This window comes from Myotis brandtii, unplaced genomic scaffold (assembly GCF_000412655.1).
Source record: "Myotis brandtii unplaced genomic scaffold, ASM41265v1 scaffold539, whole genome shotgun sequence".
Lineage (NCBI taxonomy): Eukaryota > Metazoa > Chordata > Mammalia > Chiroptera > Vespertilionidae > Myotis > Myotis brandtii.
The window spans coordinates 324,633-336,684 of NW_005369984.1; the positions used below are offsets into that span (position 1 = coordinate 324,633).

Sequence of the window (12,052 nt, forward strand, 5' to 3'; positions counted from 1 at the left end):
AGTGGTCTGCTGGAGCTTCTGCCATATCGCCACCGCCGGCCCCGCGGAGACCTGGAAGGACTCCTGGTCCTCCCGCAGCGGGGTGGCGACCAGGCTGAGGTGGCCCAGGCTGTCTTTCTGTAGCTGAACCGTGATGGTGCCTGCAGAGCACACGGGAGGGGTGGGGAAACCAGAGGGAATTGCACGGGCCGGGCGGCATCCTGCTGAGCAGTTTCATGGCGGTGGTCAACCTTCCCTTCCCCCGGCTCCTTTCTCAGGGAAGAGCCTGGGCACGGGCCTGGTTTAGCCTGAAGCCGACCTGCTCCAGAATGAGCCCAGAGCCGGCGCCCTCAGACATAGCCGCGGGCTCACCGTGGCACAGGCCCCCTGTGACAGCCACCCCTTCCCAGTCACACCACAGCTGCCCAGCTGGGCCCGACCTTGAGGCGTCAGAGCTGGTCTGCCAAGAGGAGCCCCCGCCAGATGGCAGGGAGGGGAGTGGGCCATTCCTTCCTGCCCCTGGTCTTTGCCTCCTCCATCGTCCTTTCTCTCCCTCGTTGGTATCAGACAGCCTGCGGGGCTCGTACTCATCCACCCTCCCCTTCTCTGGCCTGGACAGCGTTCCTCTGGTTAGACACCCGACCCAGGAAGACTGTGGGAGGAGTGTGGTGCTCTGGGCCTGAGAGACGCCCCAGCGTACAGGGCGTCCCGGCCCCTGGCGGTGTAGCCAAGCTGGACCTCCCCCTCCTCCCTGGGGGTGGCGGGCGAGGAAACCCAGCGAGCGCGTGCTGACTGGGCTCCTCCGCCGGCGGCCACGGGTGATCAGCACAGCCAGACGGTCACGGCTCGCCGCCCCTTTGGGTTTCTCACTCTCATGGCAGAGTCCCGGCCTCGTGCCTGGGGCTGGCGGCCAGCGGGTGCTGGCGAAGAGGGAGCGGCCATCCACGCAGGAGACCGCCACGCGTGGTTTTGGGAGAGCCAGGTCTCAGTGCTGCGGCCCCGCACTCGGCCCGTGGGCCTGGGGGTGACAGCTTTCCAGTGTCCCCGTGGTTCCTGAGCCCTCGTGCTAATGGTTCCTTTAAAATGTGCTCCTCACGTCAACCCCTTTGCAGGGGCCTCTCTCTCACTCTCTGCTGGTCCCTGACTGAGGCTGGGCTGCCTGGGCTTCCGGATATTTCTTTCCTGCCCGGCCACAGGGTCACCTTGTCAGCGTTCGTGGTAATGTCTGTGGAACCCGCTCTGAAGGAGGCTGAGCTCCTGCCTGCATCCCACCCGGCCCTCCGAGGCTGGTCGAGTGGACCTCGGCCCTCTCCCTAACTCAGCAGCTGTTCTCCAGAGCCGTCTGCCCAGCCAGCGCGATCCCAGGGGTCCTGTCACCTCAGATTCCCGGTGCCCTCTTTCTGCAGCCCGAGAGTGACGCTCGTTTCCTCCAGCTCCTAAAATACTCTGCTCTCCTCGCTCACCCCGGGCCCCGTGTCCTGTAAAGCCACAGTGACTCTAAGGGTAATACTGTACTGAACCCCACAGTTCCGCTTACCGGAGACCGGCGCGCTCCCTAGACCAAGCCCACAGAGCAGGTGGCAGGCAAGGACTGCGACCCCGTGGTCCCCGCAGTGACTGCCACGCCCTGCACAGCCTCGGGGGCCTTCATCTGTTACCAGCGCTGCGCAGGCTGACTGTGGTCACAGGGGCTCAAGAGAGGCCTGGTGCCCCGAGGAGCCGCACCCGACCTGGCTGTGGAGGGGGACAGCTGTCCCAGGGGGCTGAGGCTTTCCTGGGAGGCGCCCTTCCTCCTGAGGCCTGGGGCCCAGCGCAGACCGGCCCTGCGAACAGTCTCGAGCTGCCTCCATGACGGGAGCCGGGTGTCGGTGGAATCCAGGCTGCTAGAGACTTGGATCGTTCTTTTCGTCAACAGCCATGTGGGCCCTGGCCTGGCCTCCCGCTTACCCTGTGTGTCCATGGGGACGAGGCCTCAGAGGCCCATGGGCTCCCAGAACGCTGCCCCGGCTGCCTGCTCACCAGCCTTCCCGAGCAGCACGACCTGCTGCTGTGCCAGCTGGGCAGACGAGTGCCCACCGCCACGATCGCCATGCCACTGTCTCAGCAGCTTAGGTTTAGCTGGGCAGCTTCCTCAGCCTTGAATATTCTGTCCCGTATTTATTTTTAAGCTCATGAGAGCCTTTATCTGCCGCTCGCTGTCTGTAACATGAACCAGGCTCACCCACTAGCCAGCTAGACCTGGGAGCGCGTTCTCACTCACCCGGAGCCGGCAGGCAGGCTGGAAGGCAGAGGGAGCCAGCAAAAGCCCAGGGTGAGCGCCTGGCTCGGGGAGGCTGGACTTGGGAGCGAGGACCCTGCCCAGCAGCCCTGAGGCCATCACAGTGCGGGCGGTGACAGGGAGGGGTGTGCCCCGTGGTGCAGTGGCCACTTCAGAAACAGCCCTTCACGCCGGGGCTCCTCCGATTGGGGAGAAAAAGGGAGACCCCGTGGCAGCCTGTGGGCACTGGAGTGGCACCGCAGGTCGCTAGCTCAGTGGCCCTGGGCACGTCCCGTCCCTTCCTCACTGGGCTGGACGGCCTGGGCACTGGCATCTGGGGAGTCCATCTCTTCAGGAAGAGTAGCTGGAGGAGCCAGAGCCACACTTGGGAGTCAGACCTTGAGGCTTTGGATCCTGGCTCTGCCCCCCACTGGCTGTGTGCCCGAGGCAAGTCAGGTGACCTCTCTGCCTCAGTTTCCCCACCGTGAAATGGGGCTACTTGTCCCCACCACAGAGGGCTGCTGTGAGGATTGGGTCTGGACCCGCCAACTGCGCACAGGGAGTTGTGTTGGGCACCGAGGGGCCACCAAGGCCGAGCTGATGGGACTCTAACCGTGTGAGATGACGCCTGCCCAGCCGAGAGCCCTGAGGGTCCCTTTCCCTCTCCCCACCTCAGCTCCCTGCCCTGAGGGTGAGGGTTCCCGCGGGGCCTACGCCAGTGTCTGTAGACGTGCGTTTCCTTAGGTGGGCCCCCAGGTGTGCTCGTGAGGGGGTCAGCGTGTCTGCGTCATTGGAACCTCAGACTGGGTGTCGCCTAGACCGGGGCTCTGCCTCCCCCTCCCCCTCACTCTCCCCTCCGCAGGGCTGCGTGGTCTCACCTGGGGGGTGTCTTCGGTTCCCTGAAGCAGATGTTTGGGAACACCATCTCCTGAGGGAAGCCCAAGGCGGGGACAGAAGCAACCCCGTGGCTGGTGATGTGTGTAGCTCTGAGCCTCGGTCAGATTAATCTATCACCTAGCAGAGCCCCAAGGCGGCTGGATCTGGGATGGGCCCTGCCCGAGGGGGCAGTCAGGGCAGGGGTGGGGTGCAAAATAGACCGGTGCCTGAGGGTGGTGCAGTCCCACCTGGAGGAACGGGCACATGGGGACGGGAAGGGGCGGCAGCCTCGCTCACTCTCCTGCTTAGCCGGGGCCTGTGCTCCAGAGCTGTGTCGAAGCGTGAAATGCCGCTGGCAGGAGGCCACCCATGCAAGGCCCTGCCACCCCTTTCTGGGTTGAGTTCAGTCTCGAAAGGACAGACATTCATTCCAGTGGTGCTCTGACAAGATGGGCAGTGACCACAGAGCCCCAGAAGGCCCCAGGGGAGGCCCGCCCAGGCTGCACCCCAGCTGTGTGCCCGTCTAGTGTCTGATGCATTTGTCTGGTCTCAGACGCTCAGGAGGGCCCGGTAGGCCAGACTGAAGCAGTGCCCAGGGCTCAGGCCTCGGCCCCCAACCAGTGGGTCCCAAATGGGAGCATGCTGAGTACAGATCCCTGGGCCCTAATCCCGGGATTCTGATTCCCAGCTCTGGGGTGGGCCCCGGGAACCTGCATGTTCTCTCTCTCTCTCTCTCTCTCTCTCTCTCTCTCCCTCCCATAGTGATCGGGTGCAGTCTGAGATCAGCCGCACTGGGGCGCCGATGCACTACGACACCTGGACAAGGAGGGCAGCGCTCGCTGTCACAGCTGGACCCTCTAAAGGAGGCCTTTTCGCTGAGCCCTGGGGCCTGGGGCTGGCAGGCATGCCTGGGCCCGGGAACCTCGTGTACAGAAGGCCGGGCGTGGACCACAGCCGAGGCTCTGCCGGGAGGTCCTGCCTGGGCCCGAAGTGGGCAGCCCCCCACCAGCCGTCTCCGCCAGAGCCCCCTGCTGCTCAGATCAGAAGACACACCGCTCCGTGCCGACTCCTCAGGCCCTGCTGGAAGGCAGCCCACGCCCCTGCTTTGCCCTGGACGAGGCTTCCTAAACCCAAGGTGTCCCCGCTCCGCCATGTCCTGTCCTAGGCCCAGGGCAGGAGGTCCCCGCGGGCCTGTTTCCCAGCCACGTGCTCCAAGCCCAGCCACGTGCCCACTTCACTCGGTTTCTAATTCCTCGAAGCCGGTGCTTGAGCTAATTTGGAAGGACTCCAAGTGCTATTATGCTCCAGACCCGGACGTGAAGAGTTCAGAGAAACTAGGGCAGTGAACTGGCTGCGGGAGACGGGCATGTCTCCATGGCAACCGCCACACACACCAGACCGGCCTGGCCCAGTGCGGCGGCCCCAGCGCGTCTGCGCGGACACTCACCTCTGTACTGCGGGGTGAACCGCTTCATGGCCAGGGGCAGGGATTCATAGAACCTCTGCTCCCGGGAGACGAGGGGCTTGCACACGGTGTCCTCGTCATACTTCATCACACTCAGGTGCCCCCCCACCTGGTGCAGGAAGGGCTCCAGGAGCACCAGCCCGGCGTCCCCTGGGTCCGCACTGTCCTGCACAACCATGTCCTGAGGTAGCAGTCGAAGCTCCAGGACAGAAGGCCGGGCGGTCAGAGGTCCTCACCTTGCTCCTGGGCCTTGGCCGCTGTCATAGCACAGCGTTCTTCCCAGCTGTGGGCTCGGTGGGCCCCTGGAAAGCAGAGGAGGGAGGAAGTGATGTGAGTGACACAGAGCCCCTCAGCCCCGACTCACTGGGAGTGACACAGAGCCCCCAGCCCCCAGCCCCACCCACCGGGAGGTACACAGAGCCCCCAGCCCCCACCCACTGGGAGGGCACAGAGCCCCCAGCCCCCAGCCACCGGGAGTGAACAAGACTGTAAACAGGCATCGATTACTCCTGGAATAATTGGTTACAAGAAACTAGTAACAGTGGTTGCCCCCGGGGAACAGGCTGAGAGGGAGACTTCTCTATTAGTAAATACACTTTTGTATCTTTTACATTTAAATATTCAAACATTTTTTAAAAAAATTAAACAGTTCCCACTACTGTCGGCTTCCAGAATGCAGAGACTGTTTTAACTTCTCCGTCATGCTGCCCGCCTCCCTGGGGGAACACGACCCCAGGCCCAGGAAGAGAGCAGGTCCCTGCTGTCGGGGACTCAGCATCAAGGCTTCATCTCCGCAGGTATAGCCATGCACCATGGATTTCCATGGCTCCACAACATAACTGCTGTGACCTTGGGCCTCAAACCTCTCTTGGCCTCAGTGTTTCCATCTGTGGAATGGGATCATCATGGTGCCTGCCTCATGGAGTTGGGGACAGAATTGAGATAACAGGTGAGCCCAGGGCCCAGAGCTAAGTGCTCAATAAAGGTGATTAATCATGAGCATTTCTGGCATTATTGCCTGGGGGAAGGCAGGCTTTCTCACCACCACTTTGCAAATGATGAAAGCGAGGCCCGAGCCGCCTGGCCTGGGGTCCAGCGGGGTCCAGGAGCAGAGGCGGAAGTAAAGCAGACTCCCTGTCTCTGGGCCTGGTCCTCCGCCACCTGCTGCTCCCCTTTCCTCCGAAGGGGGGGCTTGCTGGCCACAGGCAGATGCTGGGACTTGGCTGCAGATGCAGCTCCTACAGGCGTCCTGACCTTGTCTCAGGAGGGGGCCAAGGAGACACTTCCCGGAGGCTCACACTCCTCGCGTCTGCGAGGACTTCTCACAGCGGTGCCTGTCACGGCCGAGTTATTAATACTCCCCTCTGCTGGGCTCCCGGCTGAGGAGGTGACCAGGCTGGGCAGCGCTGGGCATGATGGACCCTCCAAAGGACCTTCAGTCCAGACGGGGCGTGGCCGGCTGGCTCCTAGCACAGCAGCGCCTATCGCTGTGTGCGGGACCCTGGCCCAGAGAGCCTCAGGCGGCCCTGAAATCCCCAGCCCGCTCATCCTTCCCCAGGGGCCTCCCCCATCGGCTACTGCTCTGAGGCACAGTGCCCGCCCTCAGGAAGCGGCAGGCGTGCTCTGCCTGGTTTGTGCATTTGCTTCCCGGGTGCAGAGTGAGGCTTCAGAGCTGCCTGCATGGCTGGAGCCTGGCTGGGCAGGTGGGCTGCTGGGGAGGCCTTGGGGTGAGGAGGCCAGGCCTGGTGGCTGGGGGGGCGGGGCGGGCTGTGCCGGAGACCACAGCCCAAGCCTTCCCCAGCTCTGCTCTCAGACCGCAGAGGTGAGCCCACCTGGGAGCCTGTTTTGGGACCTGAGAAAAGAAGTTGGCGAGAGGCATCGAGATACAGGGGGAAATCAGAGATCGGCCCAAGCCCTGAGCGGTCACAGGTTTGATCCCCAGTCGGGGCACATGCCCGGGTTGTAGGCTCGATTCCCCAGGAGGGGGCCTGCAGGAGGCAGCCAATCCATGTTTCTCGCTCTCGCTCTCATTGATGTTTCTCTCTCTCCGTCTCTCTTCCTCTTTCTTTAAAATCAACAAAAATATATTTTAAAAAAAGAAAAGAAATCAACTCAACCAAGTCTGAGTTGATGTCACAGTTGCTTGGCAAACCCAGTCCTGCTTGCGACTTTGGCGGAGGTCAGACGGAGGAAGAGAAAAACCGAGGTGGCCCGACACCCCTCTGGCCAGGTTGGCCTGTGGGGCAGCCTTTGCCAGCTGTCCTGTCCCTGGGAGAGGAGGCAGAGGCTCTTCTGTCACCAGAGGGACAGCAGGTTGTAAGGTTCACTTAGAGCAGCTCCTGGAAGGAACCTGGGCCCTGTCCCTCACACTGTCTCCTGGGCCGGGCCCCGCACTAACCAGGCTGCCCAGCTGAGCAGCCCAGCTCGCTGACACGTAGTGCCCGCCCTCAGGAAGCGGCAGGCGTGCTCTGCCTGGTTTGTGCATTTGCTTCCCGGGTGCAGAGTGAGGCTTCAGAGCTGCCTGCATGGCTGGAGCCTGGCTGGGCAGGTGGGCTGCTGGGGAGGCCTTGGGGTGAGGAGGCCAGGCCTGGTGGCTGGGGGGGCGGGGCGGGCTGTGCCGGAGACCACAGCCCAAGCCTTCCCCAGCTCTGCTCTCAGACCGCAGAGGTGAGCCCACCTGGGAGCCTGTTTTGGGACCTGAGAAAAGAAGTTGGCGAGAGGCATCGAGATACAGGGGGAAATCAGAGATCGGCCCAAGCCCTGAGCGGTCACAGGTTTGATCCCCAGTCGGGGCACATGCCCGGGTTGTAGGCTCGATTCCCCAGGAGGGGGCCTGCAGGAGGCAGCCAATCCATGTTTCTCGCTCTCGCTCTCATTGATGTTTCTCTCTCTCCGTCTCTCTTCCTCTTTCTTTAAAATCAACAAAAATATATTTTAAAAAAAGAAAAGAAATCAACTCAACCAAGTCTGAGTTGATGTCACTGTTGCTTGGCAAACCCAGTCCTGCTTGCGACTTTGGCGGAGGTCAGACGGAGGAAGAGAAAAACCGAGGTGGCCCGACACCCCTCTGGCCAGGTAGGCCTGCGGGGCAGCCTTCGCCAGCTGTCCTGTCCCTGGGGAGAGGAGGCAGAGGCTCTCTGTCACCAGAGGGACAGCAGGTTGTAAGGTTCACTTAGAGCAGCTCCTGGAAGGAACCTGGGCCCTGTCCCTCACACTGTCTCCTGGGCCGGGCCCCGCACTAACCAGGCTGCCCAGCTGAGCAGCCCAGCTCGCTGACACTCCCCGGCGGCGCCCCAGCAATCCCCCACGTCTCCCTCCCGCGCTGGGCAGGCCTGAGGGGTTCTAAGCCCCGACGGCAGCTCACAGTGCATTGTGGGAAGGATGTGATGCTGGCGGTAACGCAGCCCTTGCGTGGGCCGGGCAGTGTTGCAGGTGCTTTACGTAGATGAGCCGTTAAAGCCTCACAACCACCCGGGACGCAGTGTTGTCAGCCCACTTCACAGACGAGGAAAATGAGGCACAGAGAGGTTAAGTGACTTGCCCGTGTGCACCAGTTAGTGTGGGGAAGCGGGGTTTTGAACATTAGCCCAGAGCCTGCTTCCCCCCATGCCGCGGGGCGGCTGAGGCTACTGTGTATCTACTTTGAGAGTCAGGAACGGAGCAATGGTTGTCTGCTGGGCAGTCACCCTATACTTATCAGAAAGCTGGACTGGACAGCGGGGAAACGGAGGCTCTTTCTCTCAAGGGTGCTCTTAGCGTGTATCTAGGTGACGTCTCCTCAGACTCCGAGCTGTGGGCTGCGGCTCACAGGTTGGTAAGCAGGGGTGGCGGGAGGGCAGAGGGCGTGGCGGCAGCACGGAGCACCTGCTGGGCTGGCAGGTGGGCTCTGCTGCCCAGGGAGGTGCCCGTGGCCTCCCCATGGCCTCCCCGTGGCATGAAGCTGACCTTGGATTCCCAAGCTGAGGTTTCCCATCTGTTTGGGGTGCAGCCTCTGCTCTGGGACGAAGCCAGGGAAGGCCTCCATTCTCATTCCTCCTCGGAGTCCCAGGAACTAATTCACCCGCAGACCTCGCTCGGCCGGGCCTTCCTTCTGCTGCGCGGGCACTTGTCATTGGCGCAGCCTTGGCCTGGGCTCAGCCTCAGGGCCCGGGTCTGAGTCCTGACAGCACCGGGCAAGGAGCAGGAGCCCAGGTCTGCCCCGGGGTCCCGCCAGCTGGCCGAGGCCCTGGATGCACTGGGTTCCCTCCCACCGCCGTGGCCTGATCATGACGCTCCATGGAGGCCTCGTCCCTGCATCCCCACCATGTGCTTGTCACTGCGTGCGTGACTCTCAGCTGACTCAGCCTGGTGCTGGGAGGGCAGGCGAGACGCTCCCTGAGACGGACCTCGCCCCCTCTGATGCAGAACTCACTCGTGCTCTCTGATGCGGACCGAACACCCCAGGCTCCCTTTAGTGCTTGGAGGGAGACAAATGTCCCCCGCTCCCTCCCACGCCTCCTCCCCAAGCCCAGGCCGGTGCCCAGCGTCCTTCCTAGAGTTCCTTGGGGAGGGACAAGAGGGTGTTAGGATAAAGGAGGAAGAGAGGGAGGAGGCGAGATGCCTGCAGCTGGACAGCTCAGCTTAAAGTCCCCGCTCCCCAGAGGAGTGGACGGGTGGCCCCGGTCGGTGTCCTCCTGCCCTGTCACTGGGTCGTCCTGAAGGACATACTGGGCCTCACTACAGGAGGGTCGGGGCCAATTTCTCTGGCCGCCCTTGAGCTGCTGTGGAAGGGCCTGGGCCTGAGTGACAGCCAGCCCGCGTTGGGTCACAAGGCCCGCCCTGGTCTGAAAGGAGGTCGAGGGCTGCATGGCCTGCGGCTGTGCTTGGCTGCCAGAGTGGGGACAAGTGACAACAGCAGGGGTGCACCCATCACGCTGAGCTGGTGAGTGTCGGCTGGCGCTTCCTTTCCTGGGTGCCTGCCTGCACCTAACCCTGACCCACACGCTGAACTCGAGGTCATTGAACATTACAGGTTTTTGTTTAAATCCTCACCTGAGGATATTTTTTTCTATTGGTTTTCAGAGAGAGAGAGAGTGGGAAGGAGTGAGGAGAGAGAAGGGGGAGAGAGAGAAACATTGATGTGAGAGACACATCGATTGGTTCCCTTCCACATGCATCCTGACTGGGGCCGGGGATCGAACCTGCAACCCAGGAACATGCCCTTGGCCAGGAATCGAACCCAAGAGCCGTAGGTGTGCAAGCCGACGCTCCAACCACTGAGCCACGCTGGCCAGGGCTACAGAAGGTGTCTGTATCTGCTTCAAACTCGCCACTCGCATTTTAGGGAAGAGGGCAGGAGGAGCCACAGATCACACTGGTCATGGTTTAGACTTGGACTGATGTGGTCGTGGGCTGTTCGCATCGGCCTGTCAGCTCCGGAGACAAGTTGCTGACCGCGGTCACCGTCGGGCTGCTCACCGCTGTCCCGGCGCTCCGCGGGGAGCACGGTGCGATGGCACTTCCTCTCTCTCTGAAGGGTAGTGTGGCTACATGACTGGCTCCTGCTGACCTCTTCCCTAAACCAGTCACTCCCGCTGGGAGCGCTGGGAGCAGTTCCCTGGCCGTGGGTGGGTGTGGGGACGCAGGTGTTGCATACACAGCAGGACAGAGAAACAGACGCTGTCGCATCAGGCCACGGAGACTTGGGAGTGGCTGCTAGGCAGCACGGCTCGCCTGTGGCCGGCCACCACCAGATGTGCAGGACAGGCCCTTAGCTGGAAGCGGCCTCACTTGGTCAGACACGCAGATGTTTCATGGCACAAAGACAGCTCTACACTCTCCGCTCCCGCTGAGCATTGCCTGTGCACCCTGGCTTTCCAGTCGCCGCCTGTTTCTCAAGCGGACCCTTCCCGCTGGAGGAGTGAGGCTTTCCCAGCATCCTGAGCTCCTGAGCACGGCGCGGACTTCCTCAGGCTCCTGCCTGGCCTGCCCCTCGCGCATCTCTGGGTCCTGGGACCCAAGCAGGCGCTCAGGCCGGCGTTCTGTCCGAGGCCCCTCCACACGTGTGCCTCTGCAGCCGACATCAGACACAGGAGCCTTCCAGGAGCCTGACCGCTGGGCGTGCGGGCGCCACAGCCGGGGCAGCGGGCAGGTGGGCTATCAGTGCCCGGGCGAGGGCGCCCGCGGGCCTGTGGAGACCTTGCCCAGAGCCGCAGCAGCACCCGCATCCTCTGCAGACTCCACACGGCACGGAGCACCATCATTTCTCAAGTGTGTGCCAGCCCTTTGGTGATTACCGAGACACAGCGTCATTTAAAGGCATTATCGCATTCCTAGGAGTTTTATCATCATCCATTTTCTCAATCAGCAGATACTAAACGTGTATGAGTATCGCAGGGGACTCGTGGGGAAAAATTATGCTGAAAGGGCCCTAGTTGGAAAGATGAGGAGGGTGCTGCTGTCGCTGAGGTGGCGGTGGAGGGAGGGGTCAGGGGGAGGGATGTTGGCCTGGCCTGGGGGGGGGGGTGGGGTTTGGGGGGGGGCTGTTTGGGGAATATGTGTGCAGGGAGCCGGAGGGAGGAGGGCGGCTGCTCGGGGAGAAGAGGCCCAGGTTCGTGGCCCCACACTGCTGGGCATCAGAGGGGACGGAGGGCACCTGCCGTGCCATCAGAGGTGCCTGTCGGTGCGCTCACTGCCGGGAGGAGGGGCGCCTGCGGGCACGGGGTGGAGCCTTGGGGACCGGCTCCCAATAAGCCCGGGGAGGGGCATTCTGGGAGGAGACAGTGAAGAGACAGCTCGCAGCGATGGAAGACGGAGATCTGAAACGCTCAGGTGCGGGCTGTGGGTTCACTGCAGCGTAGCCGCTGGCCTGCACGCGGCCTCTGAGGCCCTGCCGTCCACCCGCAGGCCTCTCGGAGCCAGAGGCCGGCACAGGCACATCAGCGCCTGGAGATGCCGGGTGGCACCTTCCGTCTGTGAGGGAGGAGGGGACCCGGAAGCCGTGGAGAGCCGCTCCGGTGGTGCTGGGCAGGGCTGTGCTGCTTCCCCTCCGGTGGAGGGGGCCATCCGGTGGGAAAGCACAAGGTGATTTTCCGGAGGAAAAGTCACGTGTTAAGATCATTCTGAAAATGTCTCGGGGCTGTGGGCCGTGTGTCCTCGCCTGGGGCCCCCGGCCGGTGGGGTCAGCACCGGATGCTGGGGGACCTTGCACGCCGCTGCCCAGCGTGGCTGAGATGCAGCTCTATTGCAGAGCCGGTCTTCATATTCCTCAGTGGCAGCTACTCATGTCCAGGCTGATTCTACCCTTTGAGAGAAGGTTTTTCTCTCCTTTTCTCTTAACATTTAAAATCTCCCTCTGTTCCTCCAGCTCGAGGACCGAATGTGACTTCAATACGGCGACTGCTGGTCTAGGAGCCTCAGCGCTGACAAATGTCCCCACAGCCGCAGTGTTCTGCACGCTGTCACGGCGCCCGGGGCCCAGCTGGCTCAGCCGCCGA

At 62.5% G+C, this 12,052-nt stretch overlaps 1 protein-coding gene across 1 annotated transcript in view; it reads right to left on the minus strand.

The window, feature by feature from the left end:
- The window catches only part of IP6K3 (inositol hexakisphosphate kinase 3), a 21,543-nt gene that overhangs the window by 5,963 nt on the left and 3,528 nt on the right, over positions 1-12,052 (minus strand). Inside the window, exons 2-3 of the mRNA XM_014549220.1 lie at positions 4,560-4,879; positions 2-140 (exon numbers count right to left, since the gene is read on the minus strand). Of these exons, the coding sequence (XP_014404706.1) occupies positions 2-140; positions 4,560-4,755 (335 nt within the window). The 5' untranslated portion in view covers positions 4,756-4,879. The remainder of the gene's footprint in view (position 1; positions 141-4,559; positions 4,880-12,052) is intronic.